Genomic DNA, 24,492 nt, shown 5'->3' on the forward strand with positions numbered 1-24,492 from the left:
GGATAATGGGGTGTTTTGCTATCTCTGGTGGCTGTGAGTGTTCAGCATCACAATATAAAGTGATTTGAGGTTGGATATGTTTTTTAGAGTTTATTTGGGTAGCAGTGGTGCCTTGGGAAGTCCAGCCGATAAAGGCTGCTGCTATGGATCTTTTTGACAAAGTTCATAACAGCAAATGTAATAAGCCTCTTGTGAACAGACTTCTTTTTTAGATTGACTTTTACCTACAGAGCATCAAATAAAGAGCAGGGCTTGCAACAGAACCTGCAAAAAGTCTCTGTAGACTAATCCTGGGTGTACAATGTAGACAGTGGTTAGCACCATATTCCTTCAGTTCAGTGAATTGTCCTACAGGACAGATACTGTTTTTCTCTTTTGGGTCATCACTGAAAGGATACAAGTGCAGGGAGTGTGGGTTGTCACACGTGGGCACCACAAAAACACACAGTCTGCACAGGTGAAGGATGCTAATCACTCTTGGAGCATCTTTATTTGCAGCTTTCTTTGTACTATTGCCATGCAAGCAGCATAATCACCTTTGCAGGCTGGACTCAAAGAGCACAGAGAACCTTGTTTGTGTGTTGGGAAGTGCTGTGGGGCAATAAGTTGGACAGTAATTTGTTGCTGTCTTTCTTGTCCGTTGCCAGAATAGAGGACAGGAAATCCTTGTGTAAAAAAGTTTGGATGTAATCTATCTATTTCTGCATCTTAAAGAAGAAAAAGTGACTGCTTGATCTTTTCAGGGAAGACTGCATTGGTCATCTGTGTGTGGTGCTTTTGGTGATTCCCAGAGCAGCTGTGTGGCCCTGGAAGCAGCCACAGCAAGGAGCTAAGGAGGAATCAGACATTTGATAGAACAGCCGTGATGTTTTACAGCAGCTTTACATCCATCTGCAAAATGTTTCACAGACTAATACAAGGAAATCAGAGGCACAAAGCAGCAGGGGAGTTTTCTCAGTTGTGTTTCTCTTGGATATATGGTGCTTATCAGTGATGGAACAGCCTGGCTCTGTTTGGGCCCATTGGTTTTTAGTCTCTTCAATGCTCTGTTGTCAGCCAATGTCAGCATTTCCTCCAGATCATCCACTGCTTTTCCTCCAGATCATCCACTGCTTTGATGTGCCTTCCTGCTTTGTGTAAAAGTTACAACCGTGTCTTTGTTTCTGGGCTGTGCTATGGCTGGCTTGTCCTCACTGTTTATAACGAGGCAGAATTACAGCAACAAAGGAACCCTGGCAAGTGCCTGAGAGCTGGGCACTGCTGGAAGGAGAGAAACTGCAGGATTTATCCCTTGATCTCTGCGGAGAAGGTTTTTAATCTAATGTGAATTTCGTGCCATTTTATCAAAATCTTGATAAAATTCTCCTCGGAATACTTAAGATTTTAATTTGCTTTCTTTAAAACCATGTATTGCAAACACATCAGTGTGAAAATTGAACATTTGTTCATCTGGCAGGTGTTGACATTGATGATGTGAAGATGTTTCCAGTTTCCCCCTTCTCTCTGTCTGTAGTTGATAAATAACACTGTTGATTTTCTTTCCATATTAAATAATCAAAACCTCTCAATTTTAAAGCTCCATGGAAAGTGCTGTGCATTTTGCAGAATCTGTCCCAGACAGCACAGAACATGGGTTTGGTTTGGATTAGAAAAGGTCAGGGATCCTTTATAAAATGAATGTTGTGCAGGACAGCATCTGATGATGTGCTTTAAACCACTGTGGCCACCAGGTACTTTATATAGAGTGATGTTCCTGGAATGTTTTCCCCTTAGTGTTTTGTTCGGTGGGGGTTTTTTCAGACTGTACTTTGACTTTGAAACTGTTTGAGATATTGACCCTGTCATTTAGACTTGGAGTCTTCTTGGAGCTTACATCTCAGTTTTTCCACCATTTGGTTTGGATAAAATCTTGCCCTTTAGGGAAAACAGTTTGGCTTTAATACTTCATAGCTGCACTGCAGATTGTGTGAGTAGATTTTACAATTTCCCTGAATTCAAAGCTGGTGCTTTGCTGCAGTTTCAGTTCTTGACAGATACAGCCCTTAAAACAAGAGTCAGCACTTGTGCTGTCACTTCTGTAACAGTCACAGAGACTGGAGGTGAACTCTTGTCTAAAATGCAACAAGCAAAGTCTGTGTGCTGCTTTCAGTGTCTTTCCTTCTCAAATGTCTTCTCACATGAGTGTCCTCAGCAGGGATTTTGAGAAACTTTGTTGATTTAAAGTTAATCTCTTTCACTGAGTTTCACTGCCAGAAACAGTTTTAGTGGGGTATGGTTTTGTTTATAGCAGTGCAGCTGATACATGTCAACTATCTCACAGTACATCTTAGCATAGGAGAGGATCAGAAAATGTATTTGAGGAGCAAATCCAAAGCCTCCTTTCTCATTAACCTCCCTCTGTCACAACATATATTGAAGAGTTTGCATGCAGGCATTTAAGATCTCTACTTCTGTGGAAAAAAAATGTGTAGGAGTGGAGAAACTTGGCAAGAGCAGGCAGCTGCTGAGTTTGTTTGGGCTCTTTATAAGATGTTGTTACATTTAAAGGCAAACAGTTATCTTCTGGTTTCCACTGTGACCTTGGACTTTGAACATCCTCAAAAACTCTGGGATATTGGTGCTTTCTCCTAACTAGTGAATTGCTTGTGTGTAGCATTTCTGAGTGAGAAGTGAGTCTTGGAGATGCACTGAAGCTGAGCACAATAAAACTACAACAAATAACCTTATTCAAAACTATAAAGCAGAGGTGAAAATACGGCATCCAAATGTATTTGGCCATTGGAAATGAGAAAGATTGTAGGATTACTCAAAATGTATATGCATTGTACCTATTTTTTATTGTATCTGATAACTTGGAGATAAAAAACTAAGTTGTAAATCCTTGTATTCTGTCTTGGGACTAACACTGGCTTGAGTCATGTGGGCTGAGTGAAATCAGTGCAATTGTTAGTTTAGCTTTGTCAGTGCTTTCCAGTTTCTTGTTCATATAGTCACAGGCTTACTGGAAATTGTGACTTCTTGCTGGGCTGTCCCTCACAGGTAGAATCCTCCTGTGATTCTGTTAAATAAACCTTCCAGTGGGAGCTACATGTTGACCTTCCCAGCTTGTTTCTACCTGTGGCCTCACTGAGTCTTAGAGCTGTTTCCCAGAGGTGAACAAGGCTGAAATCTGGTTTCTTTTACATCCATGTTGAGTAGTAATGATATGTGATCTGCTGTTGGCAAGCCCTGTAGCTGGTCATTGGGGTGTAGTTCTGAACATAGTGAGCACAGGGTCTCTTGAGCAGCTAAAATATGTTCCTCATTAAAGTTCTTGATGAGCATTGTGCTTAAGTTGCATTTGTGAAAGTGATCTGTCAGATGGTATTTGTTAATTTTTACAAAAGCTGTCTATTTTTCTTTCTTTGTGAGGTCACCTCAGTCTCCACTCTGATCAAATGGTGCCCCAAGCTGCAATAAGCAGTGGGTTAGTGTGGGAAGGTTATTGCTTTATTGTTAGTCTCCATGCAGGAGAATTATAGTCATGGCTTTCTGTTCTTCAGTGGGGTAAGCAGTGGTGCCAAGTAATCTTAAACTTGCGTTCTAACTCTTGTTTTACTCTACAGAAAGAAAGTGGGGAAACAGTCAGTTAAAAAAAAACACAAACAAACAAAAAAAACCCACTAGCTCAAAAATAGTCATAATTTTTTTCCATTTATTGAAAATGGTCCCTGCATGAGGAGAGTGTGAGATGTGCAAATGATGCTGTCTTACTCTGCCAGACACTTGATTTCAGTCTTTCATCTAAATGATTGTAAGTGCCTTAAGAAATAGAGGACAAATGTTAATTGCTTCTTGGGTCAATGTCTTTGCATTAAAAAATGCCAGCATGTGCAAGATTGTTCTTCCTAGTCCTGCTTGACTGAGCTGGTTAGCAATCTACAGTCAGAAGGCCAACTCAGCCCTGTTTCAAGCCTTAATTTTTTTTCTATCCCCTCTTCCTTTTACCTTGTTATCTCTCCTCTTAATCCCTCCTTCCTTGTATCCCTCATTCTCCAATGCATTAGCATTGCTTTTCTCTCAAATGCCTCTTAGCCCTTGAATAAATCCCTTTTTTGCCACAAAACAGTGTCATACAGGACAAACTCCATTGCTAAAGGTGCTGTGAGTTGTAAACTGAAATTGCTCTGAGTTCAAGAGCTCTTAAGAATGGGGGAAGACTGTAATGAAACACCTGTTTGCTGACTTAGAAATTACAGGTGGTTTGAATTCTTGTAATTCCTGACTTTAAAAAGGGTGACACAGTAGTGTTTGGAGCTTTTCCCACCTGTTCCTCTTTTTGCCTGGCATGTGCAGGTCTGGAGGCTCACACGTTGGATCACTAGCTTTGGATGCTTCCTAGGATTTGTGAGCTGCCACCTGAAAGCAATGCAGGAATAGAAACCATGTGATTGTAGCTTCAATAGAAGCTCTGGTGGCTGCTGAGAAATGTGTCACTTTATTACGTCTCAGACCAGGTCTTTTACTCTGTGAATTTTATTTCTTTCTTTCCACCTAGGTTGTGTATCATCCTAAGCGATGGCCCCCTTTTTACGGATATCTTTCAACTCGTTTGAGCTGGGACCTGTGCAGAGTCAAGGAGAACAGCTACAGCCTTTTTGTGCTATCAAGATGAAGGAAGCTCTGACTACAGGTGAGATTACAAATGGGGATGCTTTTCTGAATATCAGTAAATTTTTAAGAAATGCTGTAATCCTCCTTAATCTGTAAATGGCAGTGAGTCCTTCTCTTCCTGTCATGCCAAGCACTTCAGTGTGAGCTTTTCTTTTGAATGGGACAAATAATAATGAATAATGGCTGTTTTCTCTACCTCTGCTTTAAAGCAAGGCTTTATTATTAGTACACAGGACAGGAAACTGGACTGCAGCAGGTTTGAGAGAAGTGTCCGCAAATACAGAGCAGCAAATGCTTTTTATTGGCCTGGAGGATGGGTAAATGATGAGAGGTGCAGTTTGTTGTTGTTGTAGTAATTGAGGTACTTTGGCTGAATTGTTTCCTTGAAATGACTCAGACTGAAGGTCCTCTTAGCACAGAAACACAGAATAAGCTGTGCTGGAAGGGACCCTCAATGGTCACTGAGTCCAGCTCCTGGCCCTGCACGGGACCATCCCCAAAAGTGACTCACTGTGCCTGAGAGAGCTGTCCAAACCCTCTGGAGCTCTGTCAGCCTTGGGGCTGTTCCCATTCCCTGGGGAGCTGCACCACCCTCTGGGAGGAACCTTTTTCTAATACCCAACCTAAACCTGCCCTGACACAAATTCAGGCCATTCCTTCAGGTCCTGTCACTGTCACCAAAGAGCACAGATCAGTGCTGGCCCCTCATGAGGAAGTTGTAACTGCAGTGAGGTCTCCCCTCAGTCTTCTCCAACTTCTCCAACAGACCAAGTGACTCACCAGGCCCTCAGCCTTCAAAGAGCTCATCTTTACAGAAATTGGTCCAAAGGTTTATAGTATTTTGTGACATTTGGCTGGAATACACTGCTGTAGCCAAACAGGAGGATAGGGAATTGCTGTATTGGGCTAGACTGCAGCTCTCTAATCCTGCACTGTGGCTCTAGAGATTCACAAAACATCAGAGAATGCTGAAAGGGTGAAGTTTCTTCTTCCTCACAACATGATTGGTCTTTTCTGTTATTGTTGAGGGTAAAAGCTGCATTTAAACTTGAAATACAAGGCATGGTGCCTTTTCCAGAAAGTGTTGTCATTCAGCGACTGTACTAAGTTCCAAAGGAGTAGTTTCCTAATCTGCTGGGAAGACCTCTGAAGAAATGGTGTTGAAGGTGTTGCAGCTGCCAGAACACGTGGAAATGAAAGTAATCTAAATAAATCCCCTGGTTTTTTTTTCCAGCCATTTGCTTTTGAAAAGTAGAATTGCCCCAGTATTTCCCAATCTTTGCTTCCATGTGTCTTTGACGTACCAAAAAGGGGGAGGAGAGGGAACTGCTTGGAGAGATGAGTGATTAGAGCAATCAGGAAAATAATCTGATGCTCCTGTTGTCAGTTTGACGAGATCTGGAACAGCTTTATGTTGGATTTGAGCACTGGAACACAATCAAGGAAAAATTTATTGTATAGGAAGAAGAAAATCATAGACCTAACTTAATGATTAGGCATTGAGCCATTCTGGAAACATGTGATGTGTTTTGAAGTCAGGAGTGTGAGCAGAGAAGCCAAGGAGGCCTGAACACAGCAGAGGCAGAACAGCTCTTCAAGGCTGTTCTTCACTGACACTTCATTGTTCATTTGCAGACAGTGATTGTGGCATGGTCCCTGGCAAACCTTGATTAATATAATTTTAATTACAAAAGCATCATGGCTGGGCTGGAAGCTGTTTCCAGGAACTGAGACACCTTCTTTATGTTTTATATAGGGTAAAATGTATAGAGTTGACTGATCAAAGTAGATATTAATTGGTACACAGGAATAGGGAGGGGAGAGGCCTGTGGACAGACTGGAATCATTCTTTCCTCTTCTAAGAATCTTACAAAGAGTATCACCAACTCTTTACAAACTGCTGCTGTTTCTGCAAACCCTAAATTACTGTCAAAACCCCTGCAAGTATGCCATTTCTCCTATTGCCAAGGATGCTTCCTGAATTGTGCCTTTTTGATGAAGGGGTCTGGCTTTAGCAATCCAAAAAGCAGGCCAGTGTAAAAACCTCGCTGTGCAGCCTGCTTTTCATCCCCCTCCTCACCTTTATAGTCTGTCCTAATAATCTCTAAATAAATGTGTAGATGTGGCACTTGGGGACATGGTTTAATAATGACCTTGGTGGTGCTGGGTTAGTGGTTGGACTTGATGATCTTAAAGGTCTTTTTCTACCTAAACAATTCAGTGATTCTGTGACAATATTTTCAAGTTTTTTCATAGAACAGGCCTCTGGAGGTAAGTTTGCACTGTTTGCACTTGAGCCTTCGGTCTGCACAGTGCCTCAAATTCAAGATAAAAGCTTTTGACTGAGTCGAGGAGGAACGTTCAAGTTTGGTTTGCACTGGAGAGGTCCTCAGGTGGCCATTTCTGAGCATTCTGGAATGTCCTTTGGCACGTGGCTCAGGGCTGTGTCCCAGCTGTAACTCCCAGTGCTGCTGCTGGCAGGCATTCCCTAATAAAGCAGTGCAAGGACACCATTCCCTGTGCTTGTCTGCAGAGCTCAGCACAGCAGAGTGGAGTGCATCCAAGAACCTCTTAATGAATGAACACTGACTTTGCCTTCAGTTTCCAGGAAGATTTTAAAATACTAAGTGTCTAACAGACCACACTGCAGCTTCCTGTGGAAGGGTCCAACTATTTAATCTGCATTACTACTGCCTTGATATCATAACAGCAAATAGATCACTGAGAGCTGGAGAGGCACTTAGAAAGCACTTCTATTGCAAAAAAAAAAAACTAACCTTGATAAATAGCAGAAATTGTGTAGAATGCAGAAAATGGTATTTGGTTGCCTGGGCCAAAATGGAGAATAATTGGCTTGGCAGCAAATCAGAGAAAAACTGGGAGGTGGCACTGTGTGCCAGAGTCACAGTGAAGAGTTGGATGTGGTTTCTTAGGAGGCACCATCACCATCACTTTGGATGTGTTGAGGGACTTGGAGACCAAGATCTAGAAATATGCCAAAACTTGTCATAGACTGTGCAGTCTCTGGCGGTTTTTCTGTACCTGAGACATGGACAGGAAGAAAACAGTTAAATGGGTAGCAGGAGAGACTGAAGCTGTGTATTAGAGTCATAGAATACCAGGCTAGAAGGGACTTCAAGGATCATCCAGCTTTTCTTGGCAAAAAGGAAAAAAAGATCCATCTAGTAAGAATAGCGCAGTGCAGTAAAACTCCTAACAAAGGAATGTGCTGAGGTGCTCTTAAAGGAAACCAAAGAAAAAAGGAGGGAAAAAAAGGACGTTTTTTGAGGTAATTTTAGCTTTTTTGTTATTCTGTAACTACACAAGGTCTGCATGTCGTACAGAGGACAGATAAGGCCCTAAAATATCCTGTAAAAAGTAGCAGTCCTGGTAGAATACAATGCAAAGGAGAGTGACTTAAGTGAAATGCTGGGATAACTTGAAAGTAGATTAATGAAATGTGAAGCCTTTCATCTCTAAGACACTGGTTTCAGTTTAAACTGGGTCAGTGTAAGGTTTATCTGTATTTATCTTATAGCAGTAGGTATTCACAATGATCAGAGGACACTTTGTGGAGATTTATACAAGAACAGAGTCTTGCAAGTATTCCCTGTCAAGTTGTGACTGACTAACCTGTTTATGAATTCCACAATGGGGTTTGTCTCTCCTGCTCTCTGGCTCCATGTTAACCCCTTCACTGCCTTTGCATGTCCAGGGTGGGCTTTACCTTCCATGTCATGAACTTTTGAACTGACTATTTAAACCTTGTTCCAACAACAGTAAAAGAAGCAGTAACTCTGCTTTTAGTTTCAGTACAATTATTCCCTCTTTTATTTTGTTGAGTTTAAACACTAGGTCTATATACATTTTACAGTTTCTGTTCTTTTTTATTTTTTGTGGCTTTCAGAGAGAGGAAAAACTCTGGTTCAGAAGAAACCCACCATGTATCCTGAATGGAAATCGACTTTTGACGCCCACATTTACGAGGGCCGGGTGATCCAGATTGTGCTGATGAAAGCAGCAGAAGAGCCACTGTCTGAAGTGACTGTGGGTGTGTCAGTGCTGGCAGAACGGTGCAAGAAAGGCAATGGCAAAGCAGAGTTCTGGGTAAGGAAAAAGACTAATTCCTCAGAATTGCTGACCTAGTTTCATTTCTTTCAAGCTGAATGAATGAGTGTCTTTTAGGCTTACAGATTTTCCTAGGCTAGCAGGATCTCTCTGTTTTGTATTCACCTGTTACACTTGGGTTTTTTTTTTCACACTTTAACTTCATTTCTAAGACAAGAACAATTATTCTCAATTATTTTACTCCTCTTATTCAGAAGAGTAAAAGCTAATAGTGATGAGTTTTAGCCAGTTCAGTGGTCTCAGGTCCTCTGCTTATTATCCATAGAATGGGTACCATATTGCCATCATCAGTGTTAAACTTTCTCTCTACAACCTGTCATGCCTTGGGCAGAGCAAAGAGACCACTTGGCATAGCCTGTAAGGTTATTTTTGTGTGTGGAGAGACAGCCTGGCATTAGTAGCTGTTAACTGAGGTCTTGGCCTTCTGTAAACTTTGCTGGGCAAATGTTGAGTGTCAGGCACTGCCTTAGAGATGAACTCACTCATTGTCCCAGTGTGACGATGGGATTTGTGGGGAATCTGTTCATGAGTGTATCTAATGTAACTGTGGTTTGGTTTTGTCTGGAGACTGGATTTTTCATCCCAAGTTGTATTTAGTGTAACCCAGAGGTACTTTGCTCTGTGCTGAAGTGAAGATTGAGTCACTCTTACATGATTAAGAGTTATCTTTTATGAAGACAGCAGTTGAAGAATTAGTGCCTGCTTTCTGAGCACAGGAACTGACCTCAGCTATTGGCTTGAAAGGTGTTTTTTGTTTTGTTTTGTTTTTTTTTTTGAAACCATGTGTAATGGTTTTGAGGAGGAAAGAAAAATAAATTTTGATTATACCACTGTATTTCATTGCCAGCAACAGCATTTGATATCACTATGGTTTGTACTCTCAATAAACATATAAAGGATTGTATAGACTTCTTTTAAAACTGGGTTCCTGCGCAGATTGCATTTACTAACAGTAGAAACAGAAGCCAACAAACTTCTTTGCAGACACGGGAAAGGGACGTGAACAAATGTTGTGAACTCTGACTGTGCTGAACTCCTGGGGACACATCAAAGCAATGCAGCACATGAGTAAAAGCAAGAGAATAAAAGCCCCTGACTCAGCTGCAATAGTGAAATGTGGAAGAGGATTATAATCAAATAGTTATTGAATAGTCTACTTTGATACCCCAGAAAGAGCTGTGTAAATTCCTGAGAGATGCAGTCAAACACACACTTCACTGTTGCTTTCTTTCCACAGCTTGACCTTCAGCCTCAGGGGAAGGTGCTGATGGCTGTGCAGTATTTTGTGGAAGATGCAGGTAATGTCAATACTTTATTTTCAGTCAGTTATGTGAGAAAAGGGGGGTTTTGCAAAACACAGGATGTAACTTACAAAAAACATATCACCCCATGTACTGAGTAAAATCTTATTAATTAATTTTATTAATTTGCTTTCTAGGTGGTTTTTATGGTTAGGTTTTTTTTGTTATGTGGACTCATGGCAGGATTTTTTTCATTTCTAAATGCTGTTGCATTTAGGCACTTACGCATCTTTATTATGTCTGTTCTTCTGTTTTGACGTGATAGAAAATACATTATCTGTTTCTTTTTAGATGCAAAGAAGTTGAATCTCTTGCTCTAGCTTATGTTGGAAACTTTTTCTGTGGATTGGAGAAATGGGTCTGAGTTTCCTGGGATTCAGACATCCTATTCACTAATCACAAACTGATTGTAGGAATGAGTGAATGGTTTAGTGTTAAAATGCAAATCTAGTCAATGATCTGATGTTTAAAAAGTGAACAGCCTGTCAGTCAGAAACCCTCACAGGCTCTTTGGAAATGGTCTAGGAGGGAAGCTTCAAGTACCATAATAAAAGCAAGAATTTTGGCATGGATTTGTCTGTCTGGGGAGTCCTTTCCTAAAGGAAATGCTGTAAGCCTCACAACTTGCTTAGCTTGTAGTTAAGACTTTCCCACACCAGAAGGCATGAAACCATTATTTCTTGGGAATAATACTGTAATTATAATGCAACTGGTCAGCCAGATTAGCCTACCAGTCTTATATACCAGTTTAGTAGCATGTGCTTATAAACAACTGAAAAGACTAAGCAGGATGTTTTGAAGCCTGGATGGGGTTTTTGCCCCACAGATATTTATAGTAGGAGCACAGTTCTCCTCTCTAGAACAAGTTCATTTTGAAGGTACCTTAGATTTTTGTACCATCTGTGCAGAAGATACTGAAGATAGAATGTGACGTGCATAGGTTACATTTCAGAGGTGATGTTTTACCTTTGTAATGGCAAAAAATATGCTATATGCTTGTTGCTTTGGTGTCTGTGAAAAGTCAGCACTTCTAAGCAAGTTTTTAAAAAATACTGTGACTTTGAGTCTGTAAGTGAGAGCTTTTCTCAGGTTTGCATTTAAACTGGCGTGAGTCATAATATTAGAAATTATCTTGGTCTTTATCATAGTTTCCTGTGCAAGGCTGTTTCACGGGGCAATGGTACTATGATCATCCATATTTACTGAGATATACAGAAATCCATTTCTCCTGGACATCCAGAAGTTTCTCAAGCAAACCTGTACAAACCCAGTTTCTGTATTTTCAGTCGGTTATTTAATGAGGCTGAAGCATATTTCCTCCTCTCCATGCAGACATGTGGAAAAGTAGAGATAGCATAAGTGAAAACCTTCCATAATTTATTATTAGCTGTTAATGGAAAGGTAATATGCTTGTGTGCTGAAAGTCTTAAATTAATTTTACTCAGTAATCAAAATAATTTAAAAATAGATACAATGTTCTTGCAGTTCTTTTCATTGCTTTTATTAGGGTTTGCAGATGGTGGTGGATGAAGCCTAAATACCAAACAGATCATTAAGTCATGCATTTATATTCTAATTGGCAAGTTAATATTCGCATCTTAATGCACTTTTTTGACCTTCTACTTTGCAATGACTTCCTATTTGCCCTCTGCTTTATATGAAATTAGTCATTGATACATTTTTGGTAACTAAACCACAGAGGTGATGGAAATTGCCTTTCAAGAAATTTATACATCTACATTTTGTGAAGGAGAACTACTCAATCTGATATTTTAATGTGAACACTGCAAATATCAATACATTTTAGCAAACTACTCCTCCTCAAGGTTGTAAACCTCTCTTATGTCAGTGTGTACTGCTCCTAAATAGGCAAACACTTTGATGTTTTGCTCATCATTGCACTGCTGTAAATGTTCTCTCCAGTTAAATTAACGCTTATCAGTGTGAGAGGACTCGATCTTGGAGGTCTCTTCCAACCTAGTCATTCTGTGAGTCATTCTGGGAGCACAGAGGCTTGCTGGTGCATTGCAGGGATGTTTGTGTAAACCTCCATTCCCCACATTGCTGAAACCCTCAGTTAATGGCTGAAAGCTCAGAGACAGTTCACATTCCTTCCTGTGCACTTGTCGTTTTGTTCTGCCTCTGACCTGCCTTTGCATACAGAACTCTATGGTAGCTGTGTTTCTAAAACACTAAAAAAGGCTCGTTCTGAAACTGGTATTTCAGTTGTTCCTGGTTTATTCAAAGGCATTGCTGCCATTTGTATCTTTGAGTTGTAAGTGCTACCTTTTGTTTGAAAATCTCCAAGCACTTCACAGAAGTGACTAATTCTTTCTTTCAGTTGTATTGCAAACTGAAGCTGCTGTTTTTCAAACGTGTCTTCTAAGTAGCAAACATTCTGCTACCTTTAGAGAAAACTGCTTTCCTCTGCTGCAGTGGTGCAGAGCGGAGAAATAAGAATGTTATTGCTCCATTAACAGGTACATTCTTAGAGAAAAAAACATTACAAAATAAGCTAGTACTAATGGTTCTTCCATGGCAGACTACACTGAGACTTTTCGTTTGAATATTCTTTTTCCAGATTGAGGTTTGACCAGTTAATTTAGGGCTGCATATGAAAAATCTTACCAATCTTAAAGGATTTTTTCTTCCTAGACCCTATAAAATGGGAACCACAGAGGCCTGACTTAGAGCTGTCAAAGAAATTTTTTGCCTTCTGTCCTGTGATTCGAATATGAGTTTATGCTGAAAATTCAAAAACTTTTCTCTTGGTGTGTGAAATGTGAGAACAGAGGGTGTTAACCTCGATTTTCATTTTGAAATTGTTTTCCTTCTACCCCTCCTTCTCTTGTTGTAGTACTGAAACTAGGTTATAATTCTGTAAAGCAGCTTTAGTTTTCATAGGTGGGAGTTGTAATACGTTTCATGCTTTGCTTGATCTTTGTTTATTCAAATGTGGTTAATGACCTCCTCGAGTAAGAAAACGCAGAGCCTCGCTCTCCTGAGTGTCTCGTGCAGTGTTAGCAGCTTTGGGAGCATGCTGGTGTCTTGGGCTTGAATCCTGAATTGCTGTTTTGCTGGCTACAGCTTCCTGCAGAAAAGAGCAGTGAATTTTTTCCTTAAAATGCCATTAGAAGTACCAGAAGGTGAGTGATTTGCATGTGAACTTTTGATATCTCAAGTGTCTGACTTCTGGGAGAGGGACATGAACCAGAGAGGCGCCTGTATTTTGAATATGTTGTTCTCTGTGTGTTGAGTGCTGGGGAAGCATGAGACTGCAGCATTTTTCTGAGTTATCTGTGAAAAATAATAGGGTAAATAAGAGATTTTGCTATTTCAATCTGTATATTGTGTGGGCCTAAAGTAAGATTTGAAGAAACTATCTCCATGAATTTCGTGTGTTGTGGAAGGATGGTCACATTTTTAATAAATAATAGTGATAAGGGCTGAAGAGCCATAACTGATCCTTACAGTTGTACATGGGGATGTCGGTATGATTTAATCATTTAACTGAGAAAATGCTGTTTATAGAAATTTGGCTGATGTAGAGATTATTCAGTGGCACCTCGCATCTGCTTTCATCTGCATCAGAAGTGCAATTGCATGAATTTAACAAAAACATCTGCAGCCTTTCTCTTCTGATTTTTCTCCAGAAGAATCAGACAGTTGCAGATGTAGTGATTTCATAGATGCCAGGTTGGTGTGTCTTTGGTTCCCAAGGGTAGCTAACATCTGTGTGGACCACAGACATTCTGATATAGTTTGTATGTTTAGTAGAAGTTTGATTGAGATGCTGCATCTTTAAAGGTTGGTTTTACTGTGTGATTTGAAGAAGAAAGAAGACCTACTTTCCAGTTTACTCCTGGTTTTGTCACCACAAATAAAATGCCAGAGGTCTCTGCAGAAGCACTTACCAAACACTGAGCTGTAAAGCAAGAGCTCTGTATGCTGAGCATGGGCTGGTGTTCACACTGCAGCTCTGGGAGCTGGGAGCACAGCAAAGGCTGGAGTGTGTTTGGTTTTGGGGTTTTTTAACCCTGGATTGAAAAGCAGGGCTTGTTAAAGCTGGTATTTTGTTTTACACTTTTCTCCCAGGCCATTACCATGTCACTAATGCCTAGGAAAGGTTACATACCTAGGTACTAAAGCAGCTGCAGAGCAGCAGCAGATGGTGGCTCAGGGGCCACAGCAGGACTTCATCCTTGATTTGCTCAAGGCCAGGCTGGATGGGGCTCTGAACAACGTGATCTAGTGGAATTTTTCCCTGCCTGTGGCAGACATTGGAACTAATGCTCCAACCCAAACCTGTGAGAAATTAAACTCTCTTTAGAGGGGTAGCACAAAGACTAGAATGATTTACCAGAGCAAGTTCATGTCATAGAACTGTAGGCTTTGGGGAAACTTGTAATTCTGTAAGTGGTTCCCTGGGTTTTTTTGGGTTTGATTGGGTTGTGGGGTTTTTTTTAACAGGTGATCTTTAAAGCAATCTTCTCCAGGAGCAGGTTAAAGAGCAGTTTGCCTCTGAGACAGTTAATGCTGGGAAAGTCTCCTTTGTCAGGAACAAGCTTTCCCTTTTAATGATTGCTCTGAGAGATTAATATTTTTCTTGACCTGAAGGTGCACTTAACTTTCAAACAAAGCCAAGTGCAAGGCTGCAGAACAGCAGAAGGAGACAGACATTGAACAGAAGTGTTAGTGGGATTTGTAATTTATTATAAAGTTTCAGGCAAATTATAACCTGAGCAACCAGCTCAGAAGATTCCTTTCCTGTCCCTGTTTGAAGACCTGGTTCCCAGTCTCTGACAGTAGCACTGTTAGCTTTCCTTTTCATTAACAGCACCATAAAATAAGCAGATTAAGACGAAAATGAACTCTAAAGATGATAAATATTTTTTCAATTCTCTCTTTTAAAAATAGGGTTATCGTGAGGTTGATTTCTTTTGTTCTTGAACTTTTGAGGTTCAATTGAGACAATGTGACATCTCACCTTGAGGTTTATTACAGCTCAGCAGAGCCTCAGCAATATTATTTCAGTAAATGTTTTCCAGGCAATGGGTTGGGTGTTATGTTTGTGGCTGTGGGGACTGTGAAATGTTCAGCAGGACGAGCAGAGAATATCTGAACAGAGAATACAGGCAGGTGTTTACAGCAGTTTGGAGAGCTGCACTGACAGTTCATGGTTTCTTCACGAATGTACAGCACAGAGGAGTTCTGGGGGTTTGTGTCACATCAGCTGCAAGTTTTGAGAAGGGACCTTGAAATACATGAACGTGTCAGTGATAAATATTAACTACAGCTCTCAACAGAGGAAATAGGTTATGTTGTTTATTGGTGTGTGCTAGGTCCAAAATGATTCATGTCAAGTCTGGGCTGCAGAGGTCACCTGGATCCTAGTTGCTGATTCAGCTGTTCTGTACATGCTCTTTCTGACCATATGCTGGCTCATGACAAGCATTTAATTTATGAGAATCCTGGCTTGCCTGGAGGGGGAAGCAAAGTTTTTTCCCTTTGCGTTTCTCCATCCCCCTCATCTCCACCCTGCATCCATACAGTTGTGAAAGTTACTTCCCAACAACTGTTGATTGTCTCTGCATCTCTGAAATTAAGCCTTTATTCTCTAGTTAACTCCACGGTTGGCTGAGCTGCTTAAAGCTTTTCTGGAGCAATACACATTAAAGGCAATTTACACATTAAGAGAACTTGTTAAACATGCTCATAGTAAATTGAAATTACACCATAATTTCAGAGCCACCTCAGCTCCAGATGAACTTGACTCACAGCTGCTCTCCAAACCTCTCAGCTGCTTCTGATCCAGACAAAAATGTTTTCAGCTATTCTTTCTTATTTATATCGATCAAAGAAAGAGATAGCACAGTTTGCAGACTGCCACAAGCTGAAGTGCAGCAGCTGATGAGTTTGTGTTGGATGAATTCAGCAGCCTGTTTGAACAAGGAAAACTAATCCTGTTCCAGGAGGGGCAAGGGTAACTCAGCGACTGTCACAGTGCACACTGAAAAATCCTTTCAGGGGCTGTCAGGATGAATTTTTCTCTGAACCAGGTGGCCAGTTTCTCCAAAAAGTACATTAATAACCAGTGGCAAAACCTAAAGACCTTTTTTGAACTTTTTTTTCACTAATATGCCTAATCTTTCCTTAATCTCTGAGCTGATGGTGTTATTTCTTTTCTAAGACAGCACTCAACTGCTGCAGTGTGGCTGCTGCTCGCTGTGACAGATAAATTTGTTTAGGCCACTCAGAATAGTGTCACATGACAGATTGTATTCCAGGTTCAGCAGTCTGTTGGAATAGCAGTGGTGGCAGTCAGCTAAAAAAAAAAAAAAACAACTACAAGAACTAAGTGCTTCTAGCAGCCAGAAAACCAGAGCTCCTGGGTAACTTCGTAGTAAGCTCAGGCATTGCAGTGAGTGTGACTTGGCAAAGGAAACAAATCTGCTTCTGTCAGTGCTAAAAGCAAGGTTCCCACTGTAATGATAAAAGGCAGCAGTGCAATGGAGCAAATTTAAAAAAACTATTATATTGACAATGGGAAAAATGTTCTTCTGACTTTTTCCTTATTCCATTGCTGTGGAAATTTCCAGCCTGCAAACAGCAAGATCCTGTTTGCCCTCAGCTTTACAGACAGCACTTTGGAGATGTGAACCATGTCCAATTTCTTTCAGGCTGGGACCCACAAGCTGCTGGCCAGAGCTGATGGAGTTAGCAGTTGATCAGCTCCTCATTGCCAGCTCAGTCCTTCATCTTCTGCTGGGTGGGATTGTCCTCAACAGCTCCTTTCAATTGACAAGAAATGTGTTCTGCCAGTTACCCAGTGTCTTGATACACCTACCTTGGGTTACCTCTGCTACAAACCCCTAGGACTTTAAAAATGCCTAATTAAGACTAAATAGTCTGAGTTTGTGTCTCAGTCTATTTGTGTACAGCCACAAATAGGCATTTTTGTAGAAGAAACTCAGAAGCTGCCTTGGAAATGAGTGAAAATAACCATAATCTCTAATGAGAGCCTGTATGAGCTGGTTGGACTTGGAGCCTGAGAATTTGTTTGTTGTTTTATTTCTTGGCTTAATAATGGTACACGTGATTTCTATGGGATCCAGTATTAGAGGCTACAGTAGATGGGAGCAGGTAGTATTATTATAGTGCTAAATAATCTGACTCCATGGAGGCTGGAAGGGGAAATGAATGAGGCTGAGACTTGTGGAAAGATAAAACATGAATGTTATGAAACAGCAAAATGGAAATGTCTAACTGAAAATCTCATTTGTCCTTAATGAGGACATAAAGAAGCAAAATCCATTTGCTGCTTAATGAGCCTGGAGGCTGGAAGAAAGTCATCTTCCAGTAGGATGGTCCTGTGGTCACCCAGAAGGTCCTGCAGCAGTCCATCTGAATTTCTGCTGTAGTCCTGGTTCAGGAGGGCAGGTGCAGCAGCAGCATGGAAAGGCTTCTGCTGACCCTCCTGCTTCCAATAACATACTTATTCATATTAAACATAAATCACATAAGAGAAATAATAGGGTTTGTTTTCTTTCAAGGAATAACAGTGGTTGTCACTTCTCTATGAGAAGGGTGCTCCATCCCTGCTTTTTGCTGTCAGTTCATCAGCTGAAGGCTTTTTTTGTGTGGGCAGGAGTGGGGAGCACTTGCCAAGGAGCACAGGGACACCTTGGGAAAGCAGTGTGTGCACCTGTCCCACCCCTGTTGGACTGAAAGTCTGCAGAATGCAGGTGTAAAATGAACAGAAACACCAGTCAGAAACAGAAAAACAAACCAAATATCCGGGAGAAGCAAATATTAACCTTTGTCGTACCTGGAAGTCTTAAGAGTGTGTCTTCTTGTGTCCCCCTCAGACTGCAGACAGTCGATGAGGGAAGAGGAGGGGACAGTAACTATCAACAGGAGAGGAGCTATCAAGCAAGCCAAAATCCACTACATCAAAAATCATGAATTTATCGCCACCTTCTTTGGACAACCTACATTTTGCTCTGTCTGCAGAGACTTTGTATGGTAAGAAAGAAAATTGAAACTTTCCCCCAGCTCCAAGGGCCAAATTACTGCAAACTTTGCTTCAGATATACTCAGACAAAACATGACAAATAAATTTGTGTTGGGAAATTGAAGTTATATACTCACTAAGAGAATTTTTATATGTAAGAACTATAGTTGCCTTTCACATTGAGAAATAGAGCTTGAACATTTTTGCCACTGAAATAATGGGCAGAAATTCCATCAGCATCTGGCCATGGTCATCATCAGCTCTGTCACAGGAGAACAAGTGGGGTGGGTCTGAGAAAATAATGCCCAGACTTTGAGATGTGAAGTGACTGATGGCAGACTATAGACCCACAGAGGGCCACAAGTTGGATCCCTTTCATAATAAGGCTGGTTTTGTCCTAAGCTACGTGGGGAGGATTTCCCATGTGATTGAAACCTTGTTGTTTCTGGGTTTTCCTCCTAATTTTCAGGTCTGTCAAATACAGGGCCTTATCCTTATCAGAGGATTCTGATTACCAGAATTTAGACCAGTTTATTAATTGGTTGGTTGACATGATTAAAATACAAGAAACCAGTCATCTTTTTTTCCAGAAAATTTATTGATTTTCTTTCTTTATAATTTGTTTTTCAGGGGACTCAACAAGCAGGGATACAAATGTAGACGTAAGTTGATTTTTTGCTTTTTTTTGTTTGTTTTGTTGTTTTTTTGTTTTGCATCTTATGCTGCTTTCCACGTGAATCTGGAGATCTAATAGTTACTCTTGAATAAAAACCTGTAAATATGCAAGGTACAATGCATCATCACTATGGGTAGTAGTAGATGTTAAATATCAATTTTGCACCATAACCAAAGGAATCTGACTATGATTCCTACCTGGCATTTCAGTATCAAGATTTATACTTAGCCATTCTTCTCAGGATTGTGTAATGCTATTGAAAAGTTGCACTCATTTATGACAGTAGTTCTTTGTGAAACCTTTTCTAAAATGAATTAAAACTATTGAGGGGTTTTACAGCTGAATTGAAAATCACTTTTGACTTGGCACAGATCTGTGCATTACTCGAAGTAGGGAGGAGCTATCAAAAGGTAAAACTCAAAAGCATAATACTGTCCTTCTGTTATCAGATACTGGGGATATTGCTGATTTAGTTTAGAAATACAGTTTATGCTAAAAGAAAAGAGGTGGAGGAATCAGCTTAAAAAATTATTATCTTGATACAAAATAAACTTTTGGTATATGTAGTACAATGCAAAAGGAGTGTGCTCTTCACATTCTGCCATTCAATGCAAACACCTCATCCCATGTATTTACTATCTGAAGGAGTCCCTTTTTTTCTTGTGCATGTCTTGAAGAATGCAACGCTGCTATTCATAAGAAATGCATTGATAAAATCATTGGGAGGTGTACTGGTACAGCAGCCAACAGCAGAGACACAATGGTAAGAGCTGGAACAACATATTTAGAGTGTAAGTATGTAATTAAACATTGTGAACTAACAAAACCTTGTAACAGAAGCTGACAGCGCCATTTGGGAGATGCTTGGCTGTACAAGCCAAGGTTCTGAATTGTATAAAGTTCTGTAACACATAGTGGGCAAAGCTTTCAAGTAAAAGGAGCAGCTGAAAGCTCTGTGAGGGGTGGGTGAGGACCCACCTCCCTGCTGGGTGAGGGAGCTGATGTGAAATGCTTGTGGCTGTGCTCAGTTCCAGAAGGAGCGGTTCAACATCGACATGCCCCACCGCTTCCGAGTCTACAACTACATGAGCCCCACCTTCTGTGACCACTGTGGCAGCCTGCTCTGGGGGCTGGTCAAGCAAGGGCTCAAGTGTGAAGGTGAGGAGGAGGAGGGAGCTGGCAGCTCTCTGTGCTTTTCCAATGTTCCCCCCCTGGACATTGCTGTTGGAGCGCACTGTGCCTTTCCATGTGTGTCCTGTAGGGTGGGATTTGTCTCATCCATATGGGATAAAAAAGCTTTTGTTTTAAAGAGAGACAAAGGCACTGGGCTCATGGGACAGCTCATCCAAGGTGAGCTGCTGAAGGAGTCAGGAAACACTGCAGGGTTGCAATCTTTGAGCATTATCAAAATTACTGTTTTGGGAATAGCTGAAACAGTACTCAGCATGGAGTACTGGTGGAGATTTACTCAACATAGCATCTCAAAGTGTGTTCAAAGCCTTTACTATAAATATTGCTGTTATAATTCTCTCACAAAAAGGCAATATGATGCTTATTGTCACAGGTTTTGAGAATAAAGTAATGATGATTGGAGGTTTTTTGCTTGTGAAACATTTTTTAGTCTTCATTTTGTTATATCCTAAAACCTGTGATTTTGGTAGCCATGACAGGTCACTGTCCAGTCTGGTCTTACAGAAAGGTTTCTGAACTGCACAGAGCAGCCTGGTTTGTCGTAATGTCGGTATCTTCTTGATGCTTGTATAACAATCTTTACATTTCTTTTAGAATGTGGGATGAATGTGCACCATAAATGCCAGAAGAAGGTGGCAAACTTATGTGGAATAAACCAGAAGTTGCTAGCTGAAGCTTTGAATCAAGTGAGCCAGGTAAGATTTATTGCCATTTCTCAGGTAATTACTTCAGAGCCTTTTGGGGTTTTCACATCATCTTTTCTGCATCAGTTATGTGCAGTCATAGGCTGGAGACAGATTCACGACTCAAGTCACCGATGACCATGAGACAAATGAGGTTTTATTGTTCAGAACCTTCTCATAGAGGGGGTTCAAGTTTCCCAGGCTTGGACAGCCAGGGGGTTGGGATCTCTGCACCACCCAGCTCCCTGAGCAGTGTCTGCATTCAGGATGGAACAGGGCTGGCCATGGGTCCCCTGTTTAGGTTTGGATCCAACCTCCCCTTGCCTTATCCAGGCACTTGTTTTACTTCTAGGCTGGTCGAGTTTGGGTGCCTGATACGGCCAAATTTATCTTGGCCACAGACCAGCTGAGCTGTGACACGTCACTTTTATGGGGAACTGTATTTGGAAAAGAGGAAATGCAAACAGCTTTGTCTTTTTTGATACTTATAGAGACTAACAAAAATATCAATAGTCTCAAACTGAAATAGGGATGAGGGTTTGCCACTTAAAGAATTTTTTTAAAGGTGTGTGGCTTCCTGAAATTCAGTTTTGTTCTTCTGTGATGCAAAGATTATTTTGTTCCTTTCTGTTTAATGGATTAATCAGCAACATTGTAGTGCTGAAAATCTGTTTTTATATGCTTCAACTTAAAAATTCCACTTAATGATAAAATTAAGTGAATAAGGAGAAATATACCAGATAATATCATTTTTTATTCATCTGAGATATATATACACATACACACACACAGAGAAAACCCCTCTGGGATTAATGCTGGCCCCATAGCTTGCACTGGTCATCCCCTCCTGCAGCATGATTCTTTTCTGATCAGCTTCTGCAAATAAAGATTCAGACACAAGCTCTAAAATAAAACAGGAAAATATATCACAAAAGCCAACAGTGCTTCCTCTGAGATGTGCATTCCTAAGCTTTCACAGGATATTTACTTTGAAAACAGTGAGAGCTGTTGCAGCAGCTCTTTCATGACACAGGAGCTCAATCTTTTCATTACTGAAATTTGATCTCAGGGATCCTCCATATGTAAAAGTTGTTTCCCTGATGTCACATCCAGATATGACTTCAGCATGTCCAGTAAAACAGTGATTCCCATCTCCTCTTTCACATGAACAGATATCCAAGGGGACATTTTCCCACAGTTCAAATTTTTTCCACTGTGGTTCAAACCATTTTACCTGTAATAATTTTGAAATGAACAATGGAACGTAGACTGTTCAGGAATTTCAGTGACTTACTGTCTTGCAGTAAAAGGAAATAAAGCAAATGGTTGATGTGAAGCTGTAAAGAAGGTGACTAAATAGTCTGTGAACCAGACTTCTTGAGAAAAGGTACATACTGGGAGTTAATAAAAGGCTTATGCTGCCATCACGTTACATTTAAAGCTATTACTCTATTTCTAAAGTAACAGTGCTAATATAATTTCAAATGTTCCCCTTCTCCCCAGAAATCTTCACGAAGGTCTGATTCTGGATCTGTAGAAAGTGTTGGTATTTATCAAGATTTTGATAAGAAACATAAAGCTCCTGGAGGAGACACAACAGGTGAGGAAAAAATTTTTCAATATAGCCACTTACCTGACAGACCATTTAAGAAGTTATTCATTCTTGACTTGTGTTTGACAATCTTTTTAGTCAGTTCTGTTAAAAAAAAGCAGCATGTATTTCTTTTTACCATCTCCTGGCCACACAAGAAGCTTACACAGGACTTGTCCCTTATGTTCAGATCCACCAGTAGTTCCAGCAGCAGATACACTGAGAAAACCATGTCAGTACCTAATTCTTACCCAGGGCTGCAAGTCCTGCAGTGTTCCTGCATCCACTGAACTTTCCCCTCCCTGTTTTGATCAGCAGATAACAGCGAGTACGATAAGCTCTGGGAGGTAAACACAACCAAGCCAGTGCCGAGAGCTGCAAGGAGAAAATTCAACATAGACAGCTTTGTCTTCCACAAAGTGCTGGGGAAAGGGAGCTTTGGAAAGGTAGGTGACAAACTGAGAGTTAAGATGTCTGCCTGGCTTGATCTCTGTGATGTGATGGGTTGTTTCCTTTAACCAGAAAGGTCTCACAGCTTCTTGGGTCAGTAATCTCCTAACAGAATTGTATGTAGGTATCTTTGTCAAAAGCACTAGAAATTCATCAGCTGGATCGTGCGTAAACCCAGAAGTGATTCATGGTGCAGAGCAGTTTGTCAGTGTTTAGTATTGAGGCAGAGGAATTGCCTTTTAATGCACCCAGTGCAGATGGATGTTTTAGTTCTGTTCACTCCACACAGAAAGAGCCTCACAATGCCCCATTGCAGTGGCAGGGGATGTTTGGGAGAGCAGTGGGACCTCCATGGGCTCTGTCCACTGCTGTCTCTGACACTGCAGCTCTAGTGACAGACCAGGCTTTACATGGCTGCTGCTCATACACTCACAAGACATTGGCAGAAAAACTGCTGTCCCTGTGGCCCTTGAGCCCTATCTCCTCATCTCCGTCCAGCAGCTTCACATTCCCAAACTTCTCTCATCCTTCCCATTTAAATGTGTTTTTTAATTGCCAGTGCACCTGATCTGAACACCTTTGGCTTTCCCTCACTGATAGATCAGCTCCAGTCTTTCCTACATATGCTGTACTCTCATCTTTCATTTTTTTTGTAGGTTCTGCTTGCTGAGCTGAAAGGGAAGAACGAATTCTTTGCTGTCAAAGCTCTGAAAAAAGACGTGGTGCTAATTGATGATGATGTGGAATGTACCATGGTGGAAAAGAGGGTCCTCGCCCTTGCCTGGGAAAATCCATTTCTCACACATCTTTACTGCACATTTCAGACAAAGGTAAAAATTTAAATGGTGATAGCAACAAAACAGATCAAACCTTTTAATGGGTGCTGATATCAGCAGTCAAATGAAATTAATTTAGTGATGAAAGAATTAAATGTCCTTTTCCTGTGGTCTGTGCAATAATTCATGTGCCTAATGGAAAGTAAATATGAAAACAGATCTTGGTAAGGACAGAATAAAATCAGAAAAACATCTATGCAGTCTGGAATTAGAAGGAGTTTAATAAAGTCCTTGATCTGAGCTTTATCCTCAGTGAGGGGAAAAGGATGACTGTCTCAGATTGAAATCAGGAAGCCTATTTAAGTGTGTATTAAGTCTAGAAACCCACAGAATACAAGATCAGATATTTATATTTACAAGACCAAGCCACTCAACTCTGTAGGAGCCTCATGGGGGTGCATGAAACCAAAAATATTTCAGGAGAAGAGGGAAGTGGCTGCTTGGTCCCCTGGAGGCACACTACTACTTCATTTATGGTTGGATAGCATCAGTAATTGTTCCATTCCCTGGTTATCTGCAAAAGGATCATTTGTTCTTCATTATGGAGTTCCTGAACGGGGGAGACCTGATGTTCCACATCCAAGACAAGGGGCGTTTCGACCTCTACAGAGCAACGTGAGTCCTCAACCCTTCACTCCCCACCTCCATGAATGATTTAATCTCTGGCTTTATGGCTTCTGTGCCCCTCCTTACCTGCAGTCAAGTTTCAGTGGCTGATGGTTGCAAAGATGTTTTTAGGCACTGGTTGAATACAATGAAGTTCACTTAATGATGTGTGGAGTTGTGATTGCTTAATTTATGTAATTTAGTGTGATGTTGTACTTTATGGGATGCTTGTTCCTAGAGGTGCAGAATAAATTGCAACATAAGCCAGCACTGAGAAGCAAAAGGCACAGCTTCAGTGTACTTTGGGATAGTATTCTGATGGAAAAAGTTGGAAAACAGCATGGGGGAAAAAGTTCAATACTT

General features: G+C 40.8%; 1 protein-coding gene across 2 annotated transcripts in view; it reads left to right on the forward strand.

Annotated features, from left to right (window-relative positions):
* The window catches only part of PRKCD (protein kinase C delta), a 60,793-nt gene that overhangs the window by 30,738 nt on the left and 5,563 nt on the right, over positions 1–24,492 (forward strand). Inside the window, exons 2-13 of one of the 2 annotated variants that reach the window (XM_066326843.1) lie at positions 4,538–4,672; positions 8,561–8,760; positions 10,019–10,079; positions 17,951–18,107; positions 18,727–18,758; positions 19,450–19,535; positions 19,801–19,930; positions 20,558–20,658; positions 22,150–22,246; positions 22,553–22,683; positions 23,344–23,517; positions 24,047–24,138. In XM_066326843.1, the coding sequence (XP_066182940.1) occupies positions 4,558–4,672; positions 8,561–8,760; positions 10,019–10,079; positions 17,951–18,107; positions 18,727–18,758; positions 19,450–19,535; positions 19,801–19,930; positions 20,558–20,658; positions 22,150–22,246; positions 22,553–22,683; positions 23,344–23,517; positions 24,047–24,138 (1,376 nt within the window). In that variant the 5' untranslated portion in view covers positions 4,538–4,557. The remainder of the gene's footprint in view (positions 1–4,537; positions 4,673–8,560; positions 8,761–10,018; positions 10,080–17,950; positions 18,108–18,726; positions 18,759–19,449; positions 19,536–19,800; positions 19,931–20,557; positions 20,659–22,149; positions 22,247–22,552; positions 22,684–23,343; positions 23,518–24,046; positions 24,139–24,492) is intronic. The other variant, XM_066326844.1, reaches the window with a different exon arrangement.

The sequence above is a fragment of the Sylvia atricapilla genome, chromosome 11, assembly GCF_009819655.1.
Source record: "Sylvia atricapilla isolate bSylAtr1 chromosome 11, bSylAtr1.pri, whole genome shotgun sequence".
NCBI classification, from domain to species: domain Eukaryota; kingdom Metazoa; phylum Chordata; class Aves; order Passeriformes; family Sylviidae; genus Sylvia; species Sylvia atricapilla.